The sequence below is a fragment of the Lathamus discolor genome, chromosome 2 (assembly GCF_037157495.1).
Source record: "Lathamus discolor isolate bLatDis1 chromosome 2, bLatDis1.hap1, whole genome shotgun sequence".
NCBI classification, from domain to species: Eukaryota; Metazoa; Chordata; class Aves; order Psittaciformes; family Psittacidae; genus Lathamus; species Lathamus discolor.
The window spans coordinates 56,999,493-57,022,003 of record NC_088885.1 but is presented as its reverse complement, the minus strand read 5'-3'; the positions used below and the strand labels follow the sequence as shown (position 1 = coordinate 57,022,003).

The window sequence follows — 22,511 nt, the reverse complement described above, 5'->3', positions numbered from 1 at the left end:
AAATTTGATTTACTACATGGGAAATGGCTTAAATGTCATGAACATCATGGAAGTCCTTGTCCTGGCATTTTGCCATGGGAACCACAGGGGACCAAACAAGAAGGATGACATTGGCTGTTTTTAATCATGGCTCTTTCTGATGAAGAATTACGTTTTGTAGTCATGAAAAGCCACTTCACCAATGAACTTACTTACACAAAGAAGCTCTAAAAGCCAAACTCAGAAATTTCCAGGTACATGTGATAGTGTTTTCTATCAAATTCAGAATAACAGTGCATGTCTAAGAAAGCAATGCTATTCTCACTGTAAACCAGGAAGGTTGGCTCTTGCATGGAGAACACACAGGAAGGGTCAAAGACAAATACAAATATAGGAATCATTTAACATCTCTTGATCCTGGCAAAAGAACCATACTGTGTTTGCAGTTGCATTATTATTACCTCCATGTATGAGTCTTACCTCTGAAAGACATTCACCTAGCTCATGCAGTGGTGTTGCCTTCATTACAGTAGATTTGGGGATGCTGGGGCTGGTACTGATTCTTCTGTTGGTACAGATGAACTCAAAGAAGGTCTCCCACTTTAAGAGTGATTTGGTCTATCTATCTGGCTAACCTTACAAAATATGAGATCATTATGTCTAACTCTAGGAAACCACCTTACCACCTCACCACCTCACTCCCTCCTTCTTAGCCTTTCCTTTGTGTCTTCTTCAGGACTGGCAAAAATAAATTTTATAAAATTTAAAAAGTACATTAAAATTATATATCAGGAGCAATATCTTAGACACAATGTCTTCATGATGGTTTTATTGCTTGTTTTCAGCAGTTTCAATGACAGAGAAGAACTTCCTCTGAAGCAAGGAGATGAACCAAGTACAAAGAAAAAAATAGCCAATTAATTGCATATGTACAGATTCAGAACCAAATAAATAACATTGGTCAAAAGGCCATGAAAAAAAAGACAGAAATTTCACCTGTGCTGAACAAGCAGGCCTGTTCTCACTGGCATGAAGAATACATCACAAGCACCTAGGTACATAAAAGTCCACAGAGACAGTGATTCTCTGTTCACAGCCAGTTTTTCTCACTCTTTGCTGTCAAAGCCTATTTACAGGAGGGCAGAGCAGAAGTGCTTAGTTTGACTGAGAGGAGTCAGTTGGCACCAGTTACTGAACAACAGCTTGAGGTGTTTGAAACAGAGTATGAAAAATGCACCTTTGAACTCAAAAGTGCCTTTTTGAAGTTATCATCGTCAAAGTATCAAAATCTTTTTATTTTTTTTTAATATGCTATAGATTTCCTCTATGTACAAATTTACAATATCCACAAAACCAGGGTATAAAACACAAATGCTCTGCTGATGCCAAATCGCGTGTCCTAAAGGCATGGCCCTCAGAACCCAAATGGGTGTTGTTTCCCGTACAGACCTGTCACGTAGTTTCCAGTCACAATGTTTGTCGTCTTCCATGTGATTTCACAGTATGCTAGAAATAACCAGGATTTCAAACCCAGAGTTCTTCAGTATATAGTGCAACACCATGCAAGCAAACAAGGAGTTAGGATGTTCAGGCAGTAGGAGGTGGAAGAGACAGTCCATGGGTCTGGAAAACTCCTAATTCTTAAAAGCCATAGTTTACAACTATACAGGTCTCCAGGGGAAATAACAAGATCAGTCATTGTAATTATACCTCATCAGACTGGTATGTAAAGGAAAATGCGAAGTTGCATCGCAAGTCAGGGAGCTTAGGACTGCAGTCCTCATCTCCAAGACTATGACACATTCATTGGTGCAGGGATACCTCGGGAGGAAGCACAGGGCTGCGCCTGGGCTGTGCCAACACCCCAGTTATGATCCTTTCTTCAGCTGAATGCCCTACCTGAAAGCAGAGTGGCTGGGATGTGGCGGTGAGGAAGCATGTTTTACATGGGCTTTGGTGTTAAATCTAGGTTCATCTTCCAGAGATCTTCCCTGGCAGTGTCCAAGGTCAGGCTGGATGGGGCTTTGAGCAACCTGGTCCAGTGGAAGGTGCCTCTGCCCCTGGCAGGATGGTTGGAACTAGATGAGCTTGAAGGTCCTTTCCAACCTAAACCATTATGTGATTCTATGATTAAACATTGTCTTTCAGCCTCCTTGCTTCTGACCCAACATGTATTTCCATAGACCATTTATCAGACTAAGTTGAACTTGTGCAGATAGAACAAAGTAAGCTTCTCAAAGACACGTATTGGCATTTTGAAGTGTAAGAGATTTGCTTTTAGTCTGAAAACCTGACGGGTTTTTCCTAGTTTAAACACTATGGTGAAGGTGGAAGAAAGGAGACAAAATAACCTCACCAGAGCCCTTTAATCCTTGCTATGGAGCCAAGTGATCTTCACTCCTGAGCTTCCTTTCTGCTTTTTAAAAACTGGCAGTCTTCTGATAATCAGCAGGCACTTCTCTCCCTAGAGCTGGGATTTGGTCTTAGTCCATTTGCTTGCATAGCCCTGTGACACAGACACCATGCTGCCTCTTTTTGCTTCTGAGCTGAACAGGACCCAAGTGGGATATTAAGAAAGAAATAAATCTGCTGATTACTTAATGTAAAAAGCATTTTTTCTCCATTAACACCATCCTTGAAAAAAACAAAACTGTTTCCTAGGCAAAAGAAATAGAATAGAATAAAATAGAATAAAATAAAATAAAATAAAATAAAATAAAATAAAATAAAATAAAATAAAATAAAATAATTAAATAGTAAAATATTCAGGTGTCTATCCAGGGCTTTTCTGGATAAACTGCTGTAATGATGCACATAGATTTCTATTTTAAAAACCAGTTTCAAGTTAATGTCCTGAAATTCTGCAACAGCCTAGAATATCTTTACTGCTCTTTTTAAAACTCTAAACATGGTAATGTTCTCATTTCTTTTTGCTTATGAGAGGGCCACAGAGCAATATATATCCCTGCTGAACAGAAATATCTATAGTCTAATGTTAGCATTGAATCTTGTACCTCTAGACTTTTTGACAATAATTTTTTTATGTTTTAATAGTTCCATACTTATTACTATTTGTTTAATAATCACTGAAATATATAGTGACTAATTAACAGGAGGGGTTTGGTCTCTCACTGGCATAAAAAGGAAGTAAACACTTCCAGGCTGATGATATAGGAATTATTCTGAAGGTAAATTCCAGTTTAATGCTGATGTACCTCAGGAGTCACTGTCATGAACTGCTTTTGGTGCATGTGGATCCGAATGTAGCCTGATTTCTCTAAGGAGTTTGGGAGTCCAAATTAATGATCCTCAAACATACCTAAAAGCCTGTCACATCCAGGTATACCTCTTAATCTTATTTTGTAGCAAATTAATGCACATGCCTTCACTGGAGTCATTCCTGTCTTATACCAGAGTTGAAGGGGTCAGGTTGGTGCTTTGTGAGGGGCAGTGGCAGTCCTGAGTACTGCATTGTATTCTGTGTGAGTTCAGGACAACGCAGTCTGGGTTGCTGTTTGGGGCTGCAGTGAAGTCTCTGAACTCTATTTTACTACTGAGTTGGAGGAAAAACAGAGGAAAGGAAGACCCCAGCATATGAAGTCTCTTCCCCAGTATAAGAAAGATGACCTGTTGGAACAAGTCCAGAGGAGGCCACCAAGATCCTCCGAGAGCTGGAGCACCTCTGCTATGGAGACAGGCTGAGACAGCTGGGGCTGTTCAGCTGGGAGATTGCTCTGGGGAGACCTTAGAGCAGCTTCAAGTGCCTAAAGGGGCTGACAAGAAAGCTGGAGAGGGGCTTTTGACAAGGGCAGGCATCCCTCATCTTTGACAAGTTGGAATGGCTTTAAACTGACAGAGGGGACATTTAGATTAGATACTAGAAGCAAGTTCTTGACTGTGAGGGTGGTGAGGCCCTGGCACAGGTTGCCCAGAGAAGCTGTGGCTGCCCCATCCCTGGCAGCGTTCAAGGCCAGGTTGGATGGCACTTGGAGCAACCTGGCCTAGTGGAAGGTGTCCCTGCCCATGGCAGGGGCTTGCAACTGGATGAGCTTTAAGGTCCCTTCCAACCTAAATCATTCTATGATTCATTCTATGATTAGTTATTGGGCCAAATTCCAGCACTACGGCAGTTAAAAGACACCCTGATCTGAATGCCATCGTTCACTTGATTGTTCATATATCCCCAGAGTGAAAAGCTCTGATTTAACCAATGACTCCTCTGTTCTCTTGAAATACGAGGCCAACGCAGCTGGGCTGGCAGCTCTGCACTGCCTGCATCACTAGTATTGCCATGCCTGTCATAGCAGGTATATTCAGCACATTCATTTAATTTCTCAAACACCCTTGACAGCATAATAATGTGTCTAGATGTTCAATGATGAAATAATTGATGTAGGATGCCTTGGGGCACTGTTCCTGGCATGCTTATGTAGTCAACATTTTTTTGAAGGAGCCTCTCAGTTTAGAACACATCCTATCTTCAGGCTCCAGTGCAGAATAGCCTGATGGCAAATCTCATGGGCTGCAGAAGGCCCTGTGGCATGGGTGAATAACCAGTGGAATTTTTTCCTGTCATGTTTCTGAAAGGCAAGCCCCTTCTTGCTGCCTTTGGCCTATGGTTGATGCTGGCACAGGTTAGCATAGGGCTGAAACTGAAGAGAAGCTGTAAATACAAAGCAGAAGGTCATCCTGAAAATATTATAAGTACAGGGAGAGAAAAAGGAAGATGAAGAGCAGAAGGCAAATGCACAATGTGTCCCACTGCTCAGGGCTCACAGACATGGACCTTCTACCCCAGCAAAATGGGTTTCCCTCACATCTCACAAAGGAGGCTGCTGGCAGTGCTGCATCACTTATGCGCAACAGGTCTGTGCTCAGACTCTTCCTCTGGTTGTCTGGTACCTGGGATCCAAGTTCATACCTTAGGCACCTCACTGGATGCATTAACAAGATTGGGCAGTGCTCCTGTGCAGCTCATCAATTTTGTTGGGTGTAAATAGCTACCATGATAGATAAAGAGTGCAAATGACTTTGCAGCCTGATCAATCAAATCTCTCACAGTCGCTGCTTCCAAAATCAACCAGTGAGAGGAAGTATTTTACACGTACAGAACCACTCAGAAGCTTCCTTGCAGCTAGCCATTTACTTAGTGAAACATAGCACTATGTCAAATCCTTGCTTTGAACCAGACACAGAAGAATCTCCAGCATCTTCTGTGTGAGTCCTAATCGAGGTCTGAAAGCATGCACCAGAGCAGCACTAGCACCAAACACAGAGAGGGTCCTTGCATCTGAGAACCTCATGGGGATTTCAATGGGTACCTTGTTCCTGGGGTGTCAGGGCATAAGGGCTTCAATGCAAGCAACATGAGGAAACTTTAAGCATTCTCTTGGTGCCTCTGGAATTAGAGATCTGCAAAGAGAGGATTTTGATGATCTTACGGTACATCCATATTGGATTCTGACTGCTGATACAGTTTCAGTGTAACATAGCCATAACCAAGACAGCTTGCATCTGACAAACCTGGGGTCTCATCAGCTCTTTAACTCCAGGCCCATCGAGACCATTATGACTATCTTCAGAGTATCTACCGATCCTTTTAGGTTTTGAGGGCTGGATAGCCACAGACACACTGTGACAGAGTCTGATCTAGCTCACTGAAAACTCATGACTGCTGTGTTTACTCTTCACAGCGGTTGCATTGGAGTATCTCATGCCTGTTGCCAACTTCAGCCCTCTACACAATTCTCAGTACCACATGTGGAGAAATACTTTGGAAGCATCAAACTCAGACAGTAACAGGTGCAGCTCTAGGGAGGATTATGGTATGGAATGACTGCCCCATCAGAACTGAGAAAGGACCTGGGTGTCCAAGCCTGAAACTCTCCTCCTGGGCTCAGCGTGTTTTGTTGGCAGTGAATCACAGATGATTAAGGCAAGCAAAACAAACCTCAAACCCACCAAGGTTAAGATGCTTCCCGTCAGTGAACTACATTTCATTATGAAGAAAAAGAATTTCAGGTGCTGTTAGCACTTGGTAAATGAGTTGAGGCCTCTGAACCCTGAAAGAGGAATGTACATGTACATGCATTGGTGACCCAGATTCTCCTTCACAAAGACATATTACAGTAGGATGACAGCCCAATTAATAAGTATACACAAGAGCTGGGCAGGGGTTTCCCACCCTCAGCGTAAAACTGGTGCAAGCCTCTTTGATGTAGTTGGGTGGGACACAAACATGGGCATCCACATCTGTGTCGTCTGTCTTCTGACTGGGTTTGGGACTGTGGGGATTGTCTCAATGCAATGCCTGGGAGTGCAAGGGGCATCTGATGCCCTGTAAGCCACCAGCCCGGCATATTGTTTTGACACCTCTCCTTTGCCCCCCCACCAAGAAAAGAAAAATTAAAAAAATACTGTTCCCTTGGTTTTAACAGGATCTACGTGCATTCTTCAAATAGGGATTGCCCCTATAGGGACATTAATAGGCCTCCAGAAAAGAGGCAAAATACACATGCACATCTTAAAGATCTAACAATGCCTTCACCACAGGATGAAAGCTCCCCTCAAAAGGCAAAGAAGAAATCCATTTAATAGCTCCTTCACTCCTTCCTGACTCCCGGAGTGCCAGTTATGTGCTGAGACAAACTTGCTCTGACGAAAGCAATTTTGTTTGCTGCTGCGAAGCTAATATTTTCATCTGGAGAGTGGCAGGTCTTATTCAATTAAGGATTACAGGGTTCTACATCTCCCTTCCCTGGCAGTGTGTGCTAAGTAAGTGCAAACGAATTACAGACCAATTGTTTTCCCCTGATCCCTTGTGACCCTGGGTGCGTTAATGCACCAAGATCTATGGGTGAACTTCAAAAGAATGAAAAATGCAGCCATGCTCTCCTTTTGGCATCTGTACCTGGATTTTATACATGCAAATTGAGTTACCTATTCTTTGAAAACAACCAAACAAAACACGGTATCATGAATGTAGTGCAGAGAAGGGCTTTCACGCTGCTCCTTCTCAGCAACCTGCTTTTTCCAGAGGGCACCCATGGGTGCTTAGAGAGCTTTTGCTAAGAAAGATGATGGGCAATTAGCAAACACACACTGCAGCACTGTGGCATTCTCCGAGGGTCTTTCCTGGTGCTGCAGCTTAATCTTCACACATGTACAATGCAGAGGCAAGCGCTGCGCACTGGCCTCTCCCCTTCCTGCTCATGTTCCTCCCGTCCCTTCTCCTCATGTCCCTGACTCTGTCTCCTGTACCTTATCGCCACTTCTTATCAACAGAACTTTTGGCACATTCATATGTTTGGCTTCCCAACACCCCCATCCCCCCAACCTCTTGCCTCTTCTTGCCTCCTTCTCTCCTGTACTGGCTCATTTTTTAAAAAGTGCAATTTATCTATTTCAGAGATGCCAGTTCTGGTAAAGCCACCAAGGACTCAGTCTCTCCCCTCCCTTACCACCCATACTTCATTGTTTATGACACTTCAAGATCTCCCAGGCTCTCCTCAAGTGACTGGGACCTTTACTTGTAGTTATCAGCCCCTGAGGGCTTGAAACTTAAGAGTGAAAGGTCTGAAAAGAGAGAGAGGAAAAGTATTTCTCTCCCTCCTGGCTTGTCTGATCTTGCTCTGGATGCCAGTGGCTCTTCCAGTTTTGTGTCCTCTGTTGGCTCATACGGAGCATGTCAATTCACAAGGATTTGTCATCGTATCACTGATTCCTGGAGGATTCTTCTGTCTTTCAGTTTGTCACTTGGATGCTCAGTTCTTGGAAAGGCTCTCCCCATCACACCAGAGAGAATTCAGCCTGGAAGCCAGAGCACCGGCGTGTCTTTGGTGAGCACTTGGTCAGCATGGAGATCTGGGTGCTGAAGTTGGTACCATTGCTGCCTAGGGAAGGGTGGTGATACTTCATGTCTGAACCCAGGAACCGCTCCAGATGCCACCTCCGCCACTTTCGCTTGAGCTCAGCTTGGACCTAGGTGGTGGAAAGGCAATAAAGTCAGCAGAGGGGAGTATTTTGTATTGCTCTGGCATGATTGTGTGAGCAGCCATGAGCAACCCACCTGCAGAGGGGCCAAGAATTATTTTATAAAGGTCACTAAACTCAACCTGGCCAGAACTTTCAGACATGTAGAAGAGAGGTGACATTCCAGACAGCATCTGGAATCAGAAATCCGAGCTGCAGCAGAAAGGTGAGCACAGGGAATTTCATCTGTTCCAGTGAAGGTGCCAGACTACTTAACTTTAATGGCAACATACACTATGCTTTGTGAATACAATTATTTTTTTCATTGCCCTGTTTTTGTCCAAATACAAATGATTTAGTTATAGATTGTTTGTAAAGCTGTCCATTCAACTGTGCTTTTTCGATATAAGCTACTTGTTCCTGTTCAGGGAGTTCACAGATGTCATCTGTTTCACACTGTTCAGATTCAAATCCTGAACAAATCTGACCACCATCCTTGTACCCTCCTGCAGCCTTCCAGTTCAAACTTATAGATAACAGTTTGAATCAGATAAACCAGCTGTGTATGAGGGTCTGTGGGCTCAGCAAGCAGAGGAACAGTACAATACCAGGATGCAAACCCCAGAACTGGAAATGTGGGAAAGGCAAGATCAATGCCTGTGAGGTAGAAACATGTTTACCTGGCACTTGCCTTTGCCTAACAAGTCACGTCAATGCCTGTATTGTGGTACTGCCCCGCTCTGCTCAGGCTTACTGGCAAAGGTCTCTGCTGGAGCTGGGCTATCTGCCTTCATGTCACTGTGTAATGTGCACATGGCATCAATGTAGCTGAAAGCAGCATCAGAGTTGTAAGAGAGCGCTTTGTGATTCTGGAGACCCTTTCTCTCCCTAGGAAGCTGGAGCACATACCCAGATCACAGCTTCTTATTTCTTGCCCTTGATCAGTTTATTGAGCTGAAAGTGCTCCAGCTGACAGCAGCTCCAAGTTTTAAGCTGCTCACACCTACTTGGTAGCCTTAGATATGGGTTTAATCAGTCCCTGCTGAATTTCTTATGGACAGATGGAGCATGGTATAAAAATATAACTGCACTAATGAGCCTGCACCTTGGCAGTGGGCCTGATTCTGTGGAGGATTCACTGAGGTACTGAACATAAATACAGCTTTAAAGATGGCTTTTAGCCTTCCCTGCTGAAGTGGTCCTTTTGAATCATGGTTTATGCATGGTCATGGGAGTTCTGCTTATGCTACCTCATGAGTAAAGGACAGACTCGGGAGCAGCAACCCTACTGTGCACACAAAAGCCTTGATATGTTTATCAATAGTACTGGAAACTGCCAGGCAAATGGCTGAGTTGTTTTTTTCTGGAGGCAGTGATTTGACTTGGATGCTTCCTCCCAGTATGGTAACACCAGGAATGGGACACTTCTTAAACTGCTCTCCACTATCATTTATCTTAGCTGCAAACATAACCAAACAATACTTTTGATCTTACCTCACCGTTGAGAAAACAGTACAGAACAGCCACCACGAATCCCTAGGGGAAAGGAGAGAACAGGCTTTTAGCACCTCTCAAACTCACTGCAGTCTTGGAAAAAGGGCACACTGCTGGGGGACTGCTAAGGCACCCATTAGAAACCACTTGATTGCACTAGATTGGTTAAGGTACCTTGCAACAGATGTATGTATGGATGTGAGTTCAAAGATTGCTCCAGACTGGTGTTTAGAGCCATCAATAGTCAGCTCAGCTCAAAGAGGGGCACTTGGTAATTCAAACTGGGGCATTAGAGGCAAAAGGATAGGATACTAGGCCTAGCTTCCCTGCTTGGTCTTGTCAGCTGAAATTCAGGAGATCTAAACATGCTCACTATTACATCATCGAGATCAGAATGATCTTTGGCATGATACAGTGCTAAAATTCCTTTCCATCTCCCCTGCAGTAACACTTCATTTTTAAGAATCACAGATTTCCCTGAAAAAAAACCCAACCTTATCTCTAGTCCTTATGGTTGCCAACACTAAAGACAAGGAGTGAGTGTAAATCCATTTGTCTCTCAAAGGAGAGATGCTGGAGGTGAAGTGATGATGATGTAGATGGGGACGTTAACTCATTCACTAATGCAAAAAGCATGTCACTGACACATGTATGGTACACAGTGACAGACACATCCTGCTGCGGGCCGTGAGAGAGCAAACTGGTTAGAGCCTATTAACAGATGAATGCAATGGGACAAAATACGTAAAGAAGTGCTTCTTTTCATGCAACAACAGGTTAACAGCCCAGCCCTGGAACTGACTGAAATGAAGCATGCAGGGGGGTCTAAAAAGCAAACTTCATCTAGAGATTAATGTGGAGGACAGCACCATTGCCCATCCTCACAGGGATCCTGCCTCCTATGCCAATGAACTGGAATCCCGCTCAAGCAGGATCTACAGGCAGGACTCGGCTTATTAAGAGAGCAGAAATTTCATGCAAGTCAATTGGCTGAAGACAGGCTAAGCTCCTGTAAATGGCCAGACACTCCTCCCAAAGGTGAATTATCTCATCTCACACCATGTCAGTAATAAATAAACTGAATAGAGGTGCTCGTTTTTTCCCTTAAGTACAAAAATACCCCAGGTGACCAACTTACAGAGGTACATTTTCTTTTCAGGTGCTTAAAATGAGGACAGAAAATCTCCTTCTGGAATTCCAGAAGGCATACTATAAAATGATCATCCATCCTGGCCAAGCAAAAGTATAAGAGCATTGGGCATGTCCAGGAAAAACCCATCTCACACATTTACTTATTCCCTTGTCAATTTTGTTACATTCCTCTCTGCCAACAGACCTGGTGGCCCAAACAGTGGCTTACCTGGAATGACCCAACCACGAGCTCAAACACCAGCTTAACTTCTGCTTTGAAATTGTCAGGGAAGAAAGCAAACATGATGTAGTGAATGCCAAAAAGAGGGATCAGCAGCAATGTGGACTTGGCCAGCCTCCTGTTGGAAAGACAAACATGAATCATAGGGAGAGAGGGAAGAGGAGCTAAAGGGCTGATGAGAAATCCTGCAGCTGAGCCCTATGCAACCCTGAAACTTTAATTTGCTCCAGTACATATTTACTGATAACCTGGATCTTGATGGTGAAGCCTGTATCATGCATGTTAAGTGCCTTTGTTTGCCCTTAGGAGATGTGATACGGGCCACTTATGCTGAGGTCCTGGGAACATCCAGGCTTTCAACAGCAGCCTCTATGAGGCAGCACAGGAGGCTGTCTTTGCCCAGAAGGTAAGAAGTGTCTGGGGTACAATGATATGGAGAGTGTTGAGACAGCTCCTCACAGCCTAATCTCCCCAGGATCCTTCTGACAACCTGGGCTGGGATCCAATGACATGTGGAGGTGGACCCTCAGCTGGCCACAGTCACTGTACGGCAGCTCACACTAACCAAGGATCACGCTGGGAGCATTTCCATGGGCTTGCTTTCCTCCTCATTGACAGTTCTCATATAAACATATACGTGCCTCCGCCTAAGGCAGAGTGAGTAGCCCTACATTATTTCTCCTTGGCCCACAGACTGAAGATGGCTGGTGATTTCAGATATGGTGGCAACATAAAATGTGACATCTTTATTTCTAGTAACTACAATGGAGGTATTTCTTTCTTCCTTCTCTCTTCTTCCCCTCCCACCGGAGATCTTTTTTCATCTCTACAAACTAAATCACCAGCTAGCACTGTCTCTGTTTGCTTGGGATTTCTGAAAATTACAGCTTCTGGGAGAGAAATGGTATGTTTAGCTCGGAATAATAACATGCTATTGCACAACGAATGTCTCCAAAGGAGGGGGATGAACAGTATTAGTTCTTAATGGTAGCAGGCTAGGTAATCAGAGGTCTAATTAAGAAGCAGAGATTATAATTTATTAAATATAATCATTATTAAAATATAGCTGATGGAATAAAATAAATTGAGGGCCTAAGGATGCTTATGGGGGTTTTGGCTCCCTTGGTCACCCACATCCTCCTGTATCCTCCTGTCCCAGAGGCTTCTGGAGGAATTGAAGCTACAGCTGGGATGTTTGCAATACTTGTTCTTCCGTCTGCAAACTCTTCACCTCCAAAGTCTCATCAGGCTCAGTCCCACCAGACCATCTTCATTTATTCACCATCTGCATAAGCCCGCTGGGAAGGCTGATGTGCCAGCTTTATGCAGAAGATGATCATCACTGTATCTCCCAGCAGACCTTTTCAGTTTTCCCTAGGCCTGGACCAAAGACAGCTTGACATTAAGGCTGTTGTCAGAGGCTGTGGCTGCCCAGGGAAAGGCAGCTGGGTGCATATAATTCCAGACAAAATGACTGCCTGTAGGTAGCTGAGGAACTTTCTAGCAATTTGCCTTTCCCACAGCATTCTTCACGAGCAGGTACATCCCTGCTCCCAGTGAGTAGATCCAGAATCTGAATCCTCTCAGATGTCTTGCTCTGCCAGAGGACTGTCACTGGTGACTGTCAGGGTACCATGATCCTCACTCCTAGAAGCAGCTCTGACCACTGTGATACACGCTAGTATGACCCAGCCCTAATTCCCTCAGCTCCCAACATACAAGAAGGCAACTCATTTTCTAAACAGATAACAGTTCAGTGAATGTCAGCACTGGCTTTACAGAGATCTCTCCTCTCTCACTAATCTTTCAGGAACAGTAAACCTAGAGGATATTGATGCGATGCTACCTTAGCGTACCATATCCATAGGTACACTGTTTGCAAGCTCCACTGGATTAGAAAATGTCATTTTATCATTGCAGATAACACTGGGGCCTGGATTGTGGCAATGAAAAGGTCATAAATGTCAAACCTTAGGAGCCCCCTCCTCTAGGTTGCACAACACCCCAGAACAGTCTCTTGCTCCCAGCACTGAGCTTCCCCAGAATATTGAGCGATATTTTATATCTCAGTTTGGCTTCAAGGCAAGGTCCCTAAGGTCTAGCCCTGTGATATTTAAAAGACTCCTCCCCTAAATGCTGCAATGAGGAGACACATCATCTTCAGTCATGGTGTAATTTCTCCCAGAGAGCTAAAGCCTGGCTGTGCAGGAGGCAGAACTGTTTGGGAGACTGTCCAAAGCTGGTTACAACTACCTGCTGGCAGCCAAAACGCTCCTTACTTGCACTCCCAGCACAGTGCACACTTCTTAGATCCACCTTCTCTGACATGGTGACAGGTAATTTAGTGAAAACACATCTCCACTAGTATGCACTCAGTCTACTTCACTCGTGGTGGATAAGAATGAACCAATATTTTAGCCATCATCCTTGAATACATCACAGAAAAGTTACCCAGAAAAATTTGATGGTAATATTGATCTATGAACACGTACAGAATAGAAACAGATTAATTTAGCTCAAGACTCCTGTCACAGAAAACAACTTCTATTTGCCTGAAATATTGCTGTCCCATTCTTACATGTCTGTCATTTTCCAAAAACTGATCTGGGAGACTTGTTTTCACAGTTTTCCAATACATTAAAGCGCAGTTCACTATCCGTCTGTAGCATTAATGAGTGAGTCAGCAATGCACCTGAATTTCCAGCCTGCAGCTAAACTGAAACTGGTTGGAATTGAACAATACCATCAACATGTCAACTCATCATATTTTTATAAAATAAACCATACAAAATAAACAAGAGAAGGAGGGAGAAATGCAAATGAGAGATCCCTGATGTTGTTAGTTTAAAACATATTTATCTCATATTTGGCAGAAGGAACACACACATATCGTTAGCGCATGTTTTTTTTTGCTAAGATGTCTTCGTCCTGCAGCAAAACCGCTGAAGCCAGCAGCACCATTTCAGGTAGTAGGGGAATGACATGTAAAAGGATCTGGGTACCTACAATTGCAGATCACATGCCTAATGGCATTTAAAGGGTCTGGACACCAGATGTCTCTATAGATAGCTGTCTACAACTTAGGATCATACTGAGAACTTTCATTGGTGGGATCCAGCCTTCAGGTTGGGACACCATTCATTTCCAGAGGAAAGTGTGGTGTCCCATGTCCTACTATAGCCAATACAGTCAACAGAGACTTCTAGATGCTCCACAGAATCTGGCTGGTGGCCAGCTGCCACTTTAAGAAGGTACAAGTCTCCCGTAGGCCCTGGGTCCTATGTGTAAGGTCCAGGCAAGTATTTCGAACGTTCTAAAGCATCCTGTATAGCTCGGACACCTATAAGCGAGCAACTTATTCCTGTCCTAATGGAACTTGGATGGGTTTTTTTTTCCAGGTGAAAAAGGAAGGTGAGGAACTGTAGATATGAATATTATTTGTACTTCAGGAGTACCTCCTGTTTGGCAGGCCAGTCTGCGTTACTTACTGCCAGGTTGTGCTATGTTTGTTTACAAGGTAGAGAGCTTTCCTGGCAGCTTGCACTTCATTGGAAAATGTGAAGTAAAAAGCCCTGAATCCAAAGCTCAGCATGACCTCTGAGGTAATCTGGGCATAACCCTTCCAATGCATGTTGGCAGCACTTCTAGTGAGATGAATGGGAGCCAACTGCTCCAGGCTGCTGCTTAGTACTAGAACATATTTCAATATGTTGATTTAATCTATGTACCTGGCCAAAGCTGTTGCAATCCTGGGGGTACAAAGATACAATTCCCAATTGGAAATACATAAAGGGAGGTGAAAGAAAGCACAGGGTCTGGTAATGTTGGTGTGCTATGATGACAGAAAAAGAGGTAATTGGCTTTGGCTGCTGCAGGGAGAAGTTAAGGTCAAATACTGGAATTTCCTTACATAAATCTGAGACTCTCTTGAGGCAGATGAAATGCATAATTTACCGTAACGAGAGAGAAAGACTCAGTGTGGAGGCTGGTCAGTATTTAAGGAAATATTGTTAGTGTCTTTCATCTTGCAGAAAGATGAACTAAGCTCAGCTTTGTCTGGGTGCCTAAGTGCACAGCTCCCTCCAAAGACACAAGATTTATGAACAGTGACCATGCAGACACTGGACTTTTATCTTCTCATTTTTTTTCTAAGAAACATATAATAAATATCCAGGACAGTTGGAATGCTGAGCCAGGACAGTGGCAAGAGTCAAAAATATTCTGGTCTGAACTTTCATTCGCATTAAAGCCAGAATAAATTAATGCAGACACACACAAGACTTGCAGTCTCAAAATACTGCAGCTAAGACCAGCCTTGGCCACTGAAACAGCACTGATCTTACTTGCATGTTCTTAATTATAAAAAGCCCCATTAAGGTCACCTTATATCCCTGGAATAAAAGCATTGTGTCAAGCAAAATTTCTGAGGCAGTGCTACTTTTCAACAATGAAGACAAATAGATTGAATTACTGAAATTATCATTACTGTTGCTCTCACTTCATTGTTAATCACAGGAGAAAGCCTTCTCACCTGTCTGTTCAAACTGATATAAAACATGCCCATCTGTTTTAGCAAATGCCCCTTTTTCTGATTTCTGATCAGGTTATTCAAATAACAAATACTTGATTCTGATCAGTACAGACAGATGCAGTAACGAACTAAAAGTCAAACAGGTTTCTCAAAAGACGTACAATATGGTTGAAAAAGCCTAGGACTTACGAGTATTGGCTGGTCTCATTGTGTCCAACATCTGGGGAATGCAGTTTTTGGACTAGAATACGGATGATGCAAATGAAGAGAATGAAGTTCACCTGTTGGGATGAAAGGAAACAGAGAGAGAAATAAAAAGTTACTATTTTGCTCGGGTGAAAACAGCCCATCATTAGAGGGGACTTCCTTTCACAGCAATATTTTTGCCATGGAGCAAGCTGCTGTTAAAAAGCCATGAGCAGAGAAAACCAATCTGGGAGCACAAAGTAAACCGACACAGGATGCAGCCATCTTGGGCCTGACATCAGCCTGCTTGGGACTTTGTGTGATACATCCCAAGTATGATGATGTCAAACCCATAGAGCACAGCTATGCACGACGTCCTGCTGCGTGGGGGAGTGCCGACGACAGGGTAGGAAAAGAGCCTTGGGAGTTAGTGGAGCGACGGACGTCAAAGCCCTCAGGAGACGGTGACATGGGACCAGACGCTGAGCATGTCAAAGACTGAGGCGGTGAGCCAAGGAAACCAAAACAAAACACAAAGCAGTACCCACTCAATGCTATCGGGCATGTCTACTCTGGAAAGAAGCCGGAGACCTATAGCAGGAACAGACCTCACTGACACAGAGGGAAACATTGTCTCCCAGGATGTTAGACCAGGAGTCTAGCTGCTACCTACATTTTAAAGGATGCTGTTCCCTCTCAGAGTGCTCCACCAACATACTCAAGCAATGTTAAACTTATTTAATAGCAAAGGTTAGAGCTAGGAATTGCAATTCCTTAATGGCATGTAGTAGATGGCATGAACCAAATGCAGATCTACTTGCTTTTAAGGTCCTATCTATGGAATCATGCTGTTATTTATGCAATGTGTACAACAGAAACGCGATGAGAGACCTTTGTGCACTTAGTTTAGCTTTAGTTTGGCAGAGAACCTTTATCTTTTTATGGTTAGAAAATGCACAAATGATTCTGATTTTGAGAGGGAAGGGATTGTGTTAACCAGCCAATCCGACTTCCTGCAAAAACAGACTGTAAAATTTCCTCCAGCAATTCCTACATTTGTCTCAACAACAGGTGGGTAAAGCAGACAGCAGCACATGTCTCAATTAGACACTCCTTTTTTCAAAGGCTTTGAGTGATTCAAAATTAATTGTATTTCTTGGCTCTGATGCATTGCTCATCATATTTATTTGCTCATGAAAATGGTTTGCATTGACTTGGTGGCAAGTAAAATCTATCAGCTCAAGATAGTATTATCTAGATCAATTACTCTAATAAGCTTTGATAGCACACAAGCTGCAGCAAGGAAGGCAAGATCACAGCAGTTTGCTCATAGTGGTTAAGAGCAAACATGGGGACAGAACAGTGGTGAATCAAGTGGAGTGTGATTTATAGGCTTAGTACAGCCTTAGCATTGCATGGTATGGCTATCAGGCTGCTGGAGAAGTTTAGTTTATTTTTCAACCTAGAGTATAATCAAAGGCAATTGATCTGTTCCCACTGCTTAATATCTTAGATATATATCTTACATATCTTATATATTTTATGTATCTGTATTTCTTCCTTCCAATGATATCTATGCTTTATTCCCATAGATATGGAGAAAATGTTGCACTCCTCCCTGAAGAAACCTGCTTTTCATGAGATAGCAGTTATCACTCCTTTCTTTTGTGGCAGGTTTATATGATATCTGCAGAAGGATAGTCAGAAATTTCTGGGTAGATTTTGTTTGGCAACAAGGAAATGATTTATTGACCATATGCTGAGGAGAACAGCGTGCATTTCTAGACCAGAAGATTACCTTGCTAAATGGAAAATGCTATCTATAGCTTTCTATGATAATATAAATATTTTGAGATGTGTCATCAAAGTATTGTATTTATTTTCAGTGAGGTGAACAGAGTAAGATGGAATTACTCAAAACATTTCAATTTGGGATCCCTGTATGACAAATACTACAGGAAAAAAGTCTTCTTGTAAAGGTCATAATGTACTTGGAATAAGAAAAATATATGTCTAAGAAAAGATTTCTGTTCAAAAGAGACATATTTGGTTTGATTTTTGTTGCATTCTTTTTCTTCCCTTCCCACATACTTGAATTTATTTAAGAAAACTCAAAGCTAAGTTTAACTTAAGTTCATTTTACTTTAAGTTTTGGCTTGATACCTGACAGAGAAAACATGCAATATTCAACAAGGATGGAACAACTCTAAGTTCCTCAGAAATTTCATGGTTTCTGTGGGCAGAATTGATAATATTCAGAGAATTAAAAAGTCAAGTGCTGCTGTGATTTATCTGGACATTAGCCAAGCTTCTCAAGGACTGACTTCAAAACCACAACTACATGCTGGATGCTACAGTAAGAGGCAAATATCTGTGGAATGCATCTAAATTCTTTTTACCTAGGTAGAGATTTGTGGTAGGACTCATCCCAATTTTACTTTATAGTGTTGACATCTGTAATTGAACAACTGGGCTCTGCATATGGTCAGTTCAGAAAATAAAAACATTTATGGCACAATTCATCTGATATAATTTAGACATCCACTGATTCATTAGACAAGATGAGCATTTCCTGGATCTCTAACCATGTTCCTCAACCTCCTTGTGCTACACACACCCACAGCCACTGCCCCAGGCAACTAGCTGAGATGGAAGTGGTCAAAGTTAAATGAAATGAGCTCCACCTTGGTTGCCTAGTCACTCAGACTCTTCCTATGGTTAAAGCTGTTTGTCAGGAGGGTAAACTTTCTCAACCTAAACCAGACATGTGATATACAGTGGGATTTTATCTGTCAATGCATTTCTGTTGGACATTTACAGAACACTTCTCAACACCTCTTCACCCCACACACTTAGTATTAAAGGTGGCTTTGCAGCCAGCAGAATGTGCTGATACTTTACCAAAATAGACACCAAAATAGGAGTTTTAATGATCCACCAGAATGGGGATTCCACTATTTCCTCCCAGCACCTGAAAAGAAACAAAACCAGACTTAAAACATTAAGCAAAGCAAACAAGCAGCTATGTAGCCTTCTCTGGTACTTGGTTCCCTAAATACTGAAGATAGCTATGATAGGTTACATGGAGTAAATCGGTGTACATGAACTGGGAAGGGCTAAACACTTGCTTTGCAGCAGCTCTGAGGACTGGGAGTTAGAAAGTGCCCCAGACATAAGGCTGTGGGCTCTTTTCCCCTTGGTAATGGAATGGGCTGGACAATGTTATGTCAGTATGAACGTGGAGGGAGGATTGTGATTCACTTCATTTCTCCTGCACTGAGATCTGGTACAAGGAAATGCCATCAAAATTACAGATTCATGAGGCCTCTAATGCTATCCACTATCATGGACAAGGGGTTTGTTAAATACAGAGCAATTGGCACCATCAGAAACAAAACCAACCATGCCTTCCTGAAAGAGACAATAGGCAGCCTGTGGCAGGTTTAGTCCAACTAAATCTGGATAGCTGCATGATCTAGTCAGAAAAGTCCATAGAGTCCAGGGTATGATTTATTTCATCCTAAAGAGAGAATTGTCTGCAAACCACACCACTTACTGAGGTCACTTGGAAGTATATTTCAAAGCTAACAAGGAAAGGACAGAATAGGAATAATGTGGAAACAACTAGCATTGCCTGGGACACATTTATCTTCAGACCTTACAGGAGTCAGGTGGCAGAAGGCGCATTTTTAGGAGGTCATTGATGAAAATTGGTCTGCATTCGTGTTAGAAACAGATTAGTGGAATCTACTGCAGACAATTTCACCTGCATTCAGCTCACCTAATTCCAAATGCTGAAAGCACAGGTAATAGATGAAGAGAGGTACTTTTAGGGCACAGTTCTTGAGACCTATTTTAGGTATCAATTTTGTGATGAGAAGAATTGTGCTTCATGGACTGCACTAAATCCCCAATGCCTATAAAAGGAGACTAAAATGAACTTCTCACACACAGATGTTTATATTTTCTCAGGTGCACGTTGTCCATTCATTTAGAATTAAAGTGGCCTTAATTATCTCTAGTGCACTTCATCTTAAAAATAAGATGAATGAAGGTTACTTTAATTTGAAGTTAGAAAGTTTAAATAGAGGTTTAATATTGTTTAACCCATTTTACATAATTGGATTTTATTTAATCTGGATTAATTTCCTGTAATTTCTCTCTGTAGGCAATTTTAGTATGGGAAAAAATAAACCTATGTTAGGTATTAGCATACCCTGTAAATTCACACTTTGTTTTACTTGGCACAAAAATGTAGAGCTTTAAAGCCTCCAGAAAATGCAAAGAAGTCTGTATTTTTATTAAGAATTGCTGGAGCTGAATAGGAATATATGGTAAGAAGAATTGGTATCCAGGCTGGTGAAATCCTTTGGCCTCTATCTCATTGTAGAGGCTATTTATTAGCAGAGTAAATAAGGTCAGTTTTATGCAGATGGAGTGAAACCATAAAAGAAGTCAGTAGCCCTCAGGAAATGTGTTAGCACGACTACAAATCAAAAATGCAATGAGAAGTCTGAGCTGCTTTTCTTACTGAAATAAGGACAAATCAGGACACATCTGGAGAGAGAGAATGCAAGGGAGAAAATGGAGTTAACCATATGCTGCAAATGCAAGAAGCAAGGGCACACACAGTGAGTACATAATAAGCATCAGATTCTGTAACTCTGGAGTGTTTCCTCAGAAAAAGCTTTCAATTACTACAGTTTGACTACTTGAGTAAGAGCATGAAGGAGGACTGCAGGATCGGATCCTATATACTTGCATATATCCTCGGACAGCTCTGATATCTGCCTCATTTTACTTAGCTGTATTATATCTGCTCCGTATGTAAAATACCAAAGGATGCTACTAGGTTAAAGAGGATGAAGAACAGATCCTAAGATCTGCCTGGGGGAAAAAAAAAAAAAACAAACCACAAGTAGTTTTTAGACATCTTCTGTGGGAAGAGCTAATGGGAGTGTTTATTAATTATCTGCTGCCTGGGCACATGCAGGGTCAGTTCTGTAGGATGCACAGTTCTGCTCTGATCATGAGACAGTTGCTCAGCTGGTATCTTTATTATACACAGGATCACGGGGCCAAATGCTACCATCAGGGCTTTTTCACAAATTCCCTACAAACATCCTGACCAAGGGATTGGGAAACAAAGAGGCTGAGCAAGTTGACATAAACTGTATGTCTTCAGGGAGACCTTGGAGAGTTTCCTAGGTCTGACTGCCACTGCGCTTAGGGAAGGATGGCTGGGTTACTAAAACTGCAGGGCACCCCTTGGCCTTCCTTTGAGATAAAGGAAGGAACATTTATAAAGGAAAGATAATTGAGTCCACAGGCTTACCCAACATCGAAAAAGTAAATCCTGACAATTGTCCAAGCAGTGATGAACACAGAGGGGGCACCTGACAAGAGAAGAGATGGTCAGAAATCATTATCCAAGTTTCCAGAGCTGTTCTCTCCCAGCTCTCCAACTCTCCTAACTGACTGAGGTGATGCCTTCCTTGAAGAGTCAGCAAAGACTTCACATTCTCACATATCAAACAAGCAACATTTGCTTTTCTTTCCTTTATTCATCTTCCTGTTGCAGTGCCTACAAAAAAAAAACAACCCACTTTTGATGGTGAAATGCAAGGAATAGGAACCAGTTTAGACATCTACAGTTTGGATACCTGTATCTAAGCCAGTCACCACAGGCTCTCTTTAGCACCTGAGATACTCTAGATGTTTGTTTTAGGACAGGAAATATGCTCTTGACTGTATTGCCTGGTCTTCACAGACTATAAAGGGAGCTTGGGGTGACAGATTCATAGAATCATAGAATCATAGAATAGTTAGGGTTGGAAAGGACCTCAAGATCATCTAGTTCCAACCCCCCTGCCATGGGCAGGGACACCTCACACTAAACCATCCCACCCAAGGCTTCATCCAACCTGGCCTTGAACACTGCCAGGGATGGAGCACTCACAACCTCCCTGGGCAACCGATTCCAGTGCCTCACCACCCTAACAGGAAAGAATTTCCTCCTTATATCCAATCTAAACTTCCCCTGTTTAAGTTTTAACCTGCTATCCCTTGTCCTGTCACTACAGTCCCTGATGAAGAGTCATTCACATGTAGATGTCTGTAGCTGGCCAGATGATCCCGCCTCTACTTCTCACTCCATCATCTTCTTCCTGACTAGTGCTGTCTTGTTCCACCCTTGTGATACCACTTTGTCTGTTATCTTTGATTAGATTTAAACTGCAAATACTCCAGGAAGAACATGTTCTGTGTTAGTCACAGCATTGCATATTGTTTATTATCAGTGATTTCTGAGTGCAATAGTAATAACAGTAAGAACTGTAAAGAGTGCATTGAAATTATTAATTCCTGCATGATCCATTTTGGATCCATCACCAATGCTCTTGCAAATGATTGATGACTGAAAGGCCAGAAGATCCTTCAAGCGTCTATCATTCCCTTGAATTGTCCTTCCTCATCCAAGCAACCTCAGAATACAAGCACAAGATATTCCCACTGATTTAAAATCATTAGCTTCATATATTTTTCTTTAAAATCTGTCCAGTTCTGCTGTACTGAAAGAATGGGTATCTATGCACAAAACAGGTTTAAAGAAGGTCTGACCTGATTAACTGCATCTGAAACAAAGCCTGCTAGCATCATCTCATCTTATGCTTACAGCACAGAGAACTGTGTCGCTTCTGCAGTGTGAACCCAAGCATAACTTCTGTCACCTTCAATGGAACTTACTCTATGGCTAACTGAGCAAATCCTGAATCCAGGCATACCCCTGTACATGACACAGTTTTATTTTCTCTTTTCTTTTCAAGGTTCTTCCCTGCTCTAATTACTTCTCAGTTTCAGCTATTGAGAGCATGTAATAGAAAACATTTTGCTTGCATAAATCTTCAGCTAATGGCTTAAAGGGGAAAAGAGGTCTCTGTTTCTTCTTTGGAGAAAGAAAAGTTGACTGGGTAGGATTAA

General features: G+C 42.5%; 1 protein-coding gene across 3 annotated transcripts in view; it reads right to left on the bottom strand.

Moving 5' to 3' along the window:
- Window positions 1-793: 793 nt before the first annotated feature.
- LOC136008111 (vasoactive intestinal polypeptide receptor) overlaps window positions 794-22,511 on the bottom strand; it is a 116,913-nt gene continuing 95,195 nt past the window's right edge. For all 3 annotated transcript variants that reach the window (XM_065666909.1, XM_065666910.1, XM_065666911.1), the window contains 6 exons: window positions 20,869-20,929; window positions 18,435-18,504; window positions 15,537-15,628; window positions 10,805-10,934; window positions 9,445-9,486; window positions 794-7,959 (listed from right to left, as the gene is read on the bottom strand). In XM_065666909.1, the coding sequence (XP_065522981.1) occupies window positions 7,768-7,959; window positions 9,445-9,486; window positions 10,805-10,934; window positions 15,537-15,628; window positions 18,435-18,504; window positions 20,869-20,929 (587 nt within the window). In that variant the 3' untranslated portion in view covers window positions 794-7,767. The remainder of the gene's footprint in view (window positions 7,960-9,444; window positions 9,487-10,804; window positions 10,935-15,536; window positions 15,629-18,434; window positions 18,505-20,868; window positions 20,930-22,511) is intronic.